At 36.5% G+C, this 2,610-nt stretch overlaps 1 protein-coding gene across 1 annotated transcript; it reads left to right on the forward strand.

Moving 5' to 3' along the window:
• Nucleotides 1-683: 683 nt before the first annotated feature.
• CBG04864 lies at nucleotides 684-1,874 on the forward strand (the record flags this gene model as incomplete). Its single annotated transcript, XM_002637987.2, has 3 exons — nucleotides 684-757; nucleotides 816-1,488; nucleotides 1,626-1,874. The coding sequence occupies 3 exons, from the start codon at nucleotides 684-686 to the stop codon at nucleotides 1,872-1,874; spliced, it is 996 nt and encodes a 331-aa protein (XP_002638033.2).
• Between the last annotated feature and the right edge of the window lie 736 nt (nucleotides 1,875-2,610).

Below are 2,610 nucleotides of genomic sequence, written 5' to 3' on the forward strand. Positions count from 1 at the left end.
CCTTTATCATTGCTCATTCCTAACACCCCCGCTCTCACTGTACTTTACACCCTCGAACGATCTCTCACTCTACCCAACGCTCTCTCCCCATGACGCATTCGTCCCAAGACTTTTGACTCCACCCCCAACAATTTGACGACCAGCTTGCATCATTCCATCTCTCATTGGTACATTCGTCCCAACAGGAGACGGGCGCCCAAGACCGTCCTCCACCTTTCCCCCCCCCCCCCTTTTTGGTTCTTTTTTTCTTTACTTTGGTACTTGGTATAATTTGTATACTTTGTTAACTCTTTCTTATATAAAGGGTTAATTACCCAAGTTTGAGATACCACACGTGTCATCTACAAGAGTAAAAGCATTCTACCACACACTAGCTGGAATTGCCATAGGACAAGGACAGCTACACACCCGACCACCATCTGCAATTTAGTTTATGCCGTGAGATCACTTGTAGAAAATGAGGAGCCGAACTTGAGGTCTCGACAGATCGCTCATGGTTGTTTTACCAGTGGGCACGAGCGCATAATATAGGCACGAGGGAGAAGCTTTCAGGACGTTCAACACTAGTATACAATAGAAAAGTTCTCGGGGACTTTCCGTGGGAAAATTTTAAAAAATTTCGGGAAAAACTTTCTCCCCACCCTAATAATTAAAAATTTTCAGTCCATTTTTTCTTTCAGAAAATGAATCCAAGTTTGACAGATATGCCTGATGTTGTATTGAGACAAATTTTCACTGATGTTGGCTGTCCAGGAATGTAAGAGTTTTTTACCTTTGCTCTTTTCCTGTAGCTTTAGATTTCTGAGATTTTTCAGATTCAATCTTCGAAAAGTGTGTCCATTTTTTCGAGAATTTCTGCAAAAATTTCCAACAGACTCCAGAATTCCATTGATTAACATTACGATTTATAAAGAACTGATGATCATCAAACTAAAACCAGGAATAATGGAAACCGATGGAATTCGATACTCAAAACAGGAAACACATTGTAAAATTAGATATGGAGACTCGGGGAAAATTCTGGAAAATTGCGATTATTCTGATCGAATTTTCGAAGATTTGGAAATTATAATTGCTCATCAAAAATCAGTTCTCGAAGCACTCGAAATTTTTTGTCCGATTCCAGTTATTTGGGATACAGAATTTCCTGAAACAGTCCAGAGACTACAGAAAGTTCTTGAAAATTCTCGAAAACTCAAAGTCAAAAAATTCTATATGCATTACTCGAATTTTCCTCGTATTTCCTCACTTTTGAAACTCTTGGACGCCGAGAAAATCGAAGAAATCGCAACGTCCTCAATGATCCAGCCTTATGAAAATGATATTGGAATTGAGGATTTGGTAAAATTGGATCATTGGAAAAATGCGAAACGGATAAAAATTATTAATGTTCCAATCAACGCATCACTACAGAACTTTCTACATTTCGAAGAGGTTACGGTAGAATTTACGAGGATTTCTGCTGACGAAATGATTTTGGTAACGGAGGTAAGTCTGAAAAATGGGAAGAATGTTTCGAAAAACTACGTAAAAATGTATTAGAAAGGCCCCTCTAACACAAGGGCCTGTTCTTGTAATACAGATTCCACGGTATATCATATGAAAAGTGATCATTACTTTTCCAGAACTTACTGAAATCTACAATCGCAAGAGAATTTCGCATTGGCTACACCGGATTCGAGAACGAAATTCAATTTTTGAACTATTTGGGACCCCCTAGAACATCTGACGATGACGACGACGAAACGAACCAAAAAATATGGTACAAACGAATCGAGAATTCGTCGGAATCTCTTTTCATATTTCAATCGACGGAGCACAATAATTACTTCAATCTTTCTAGAATCCCATTATCTCGTTTTCCAGAAAATTGAATTTGATTTTCTTGTGAAATCTTTTAAATTCGAAATTTCTAAGTTATGAAAATAATAAAGGCCCCTCTAATAGAAGAGCTCTCTGAGAAAGGCTTGGAAAAATCGATGTTTCCAGTTTCTACCTTCGAAACGTTTGTCTAGATTTTTTTTCAGAATGATTCAGTAATTTTTTTTGAATAACATTTTCTTGTATGTTCAGCAAAGTGATAAGGAAATTAATATTGATAGCTTCAATATCTTGATGTCACTTTTTTTGGAATTTTTTAAAAATCCATAGATCAGAAATTCCAGAAAATGTGTTGTAAATATTAGTGTTGTCAACAAGTATGTTATCAAAAAAAATCGGAAAATAAACATTTGGAAATTCCAATCAACTACTTCTAATATAATTTGAGGTGGTACAAATAGTGAGAACTTTTCGCGTGAGAACTGCTACAAATAAGAACTGCACAATTGAAAACTCGTAAATAATGAGAACTGGAGGAATAAAAACTAGTCAAATGAGAACTCGTTTGCCGGCTTCAAATCGTAGTTCATGATCTGACTATTTTGAAAAAATAGTTTCGAAACGATCTCGTTCTTCACATACCGTAAAACCTCTAATAGAACGACACCCGGATCGTCCACTTTGAGCCTATATATCTCACTTCTTTTGAAAGATATCAAAAAGTGGTTAACTAGTAAAATGTTTATCAGGATATCAGCAGTTTATCAGGATATCAGCAACATTTACTAG

The sequence above is a fragment of the Caenorhabditis briggsae genome (assembly GCF_000004555.2).
Source record: "Caenorhabditis briggsae complete genome, chrV, whole genome shotgun sequence".
Classification (NCBI taxonomy): Eukaryota; Metazoa; Nematoda; class Chromadorea; order Rhabditida; family Rhabditidae; genus Caenorhabditis; species Caenorhabditis briggsae.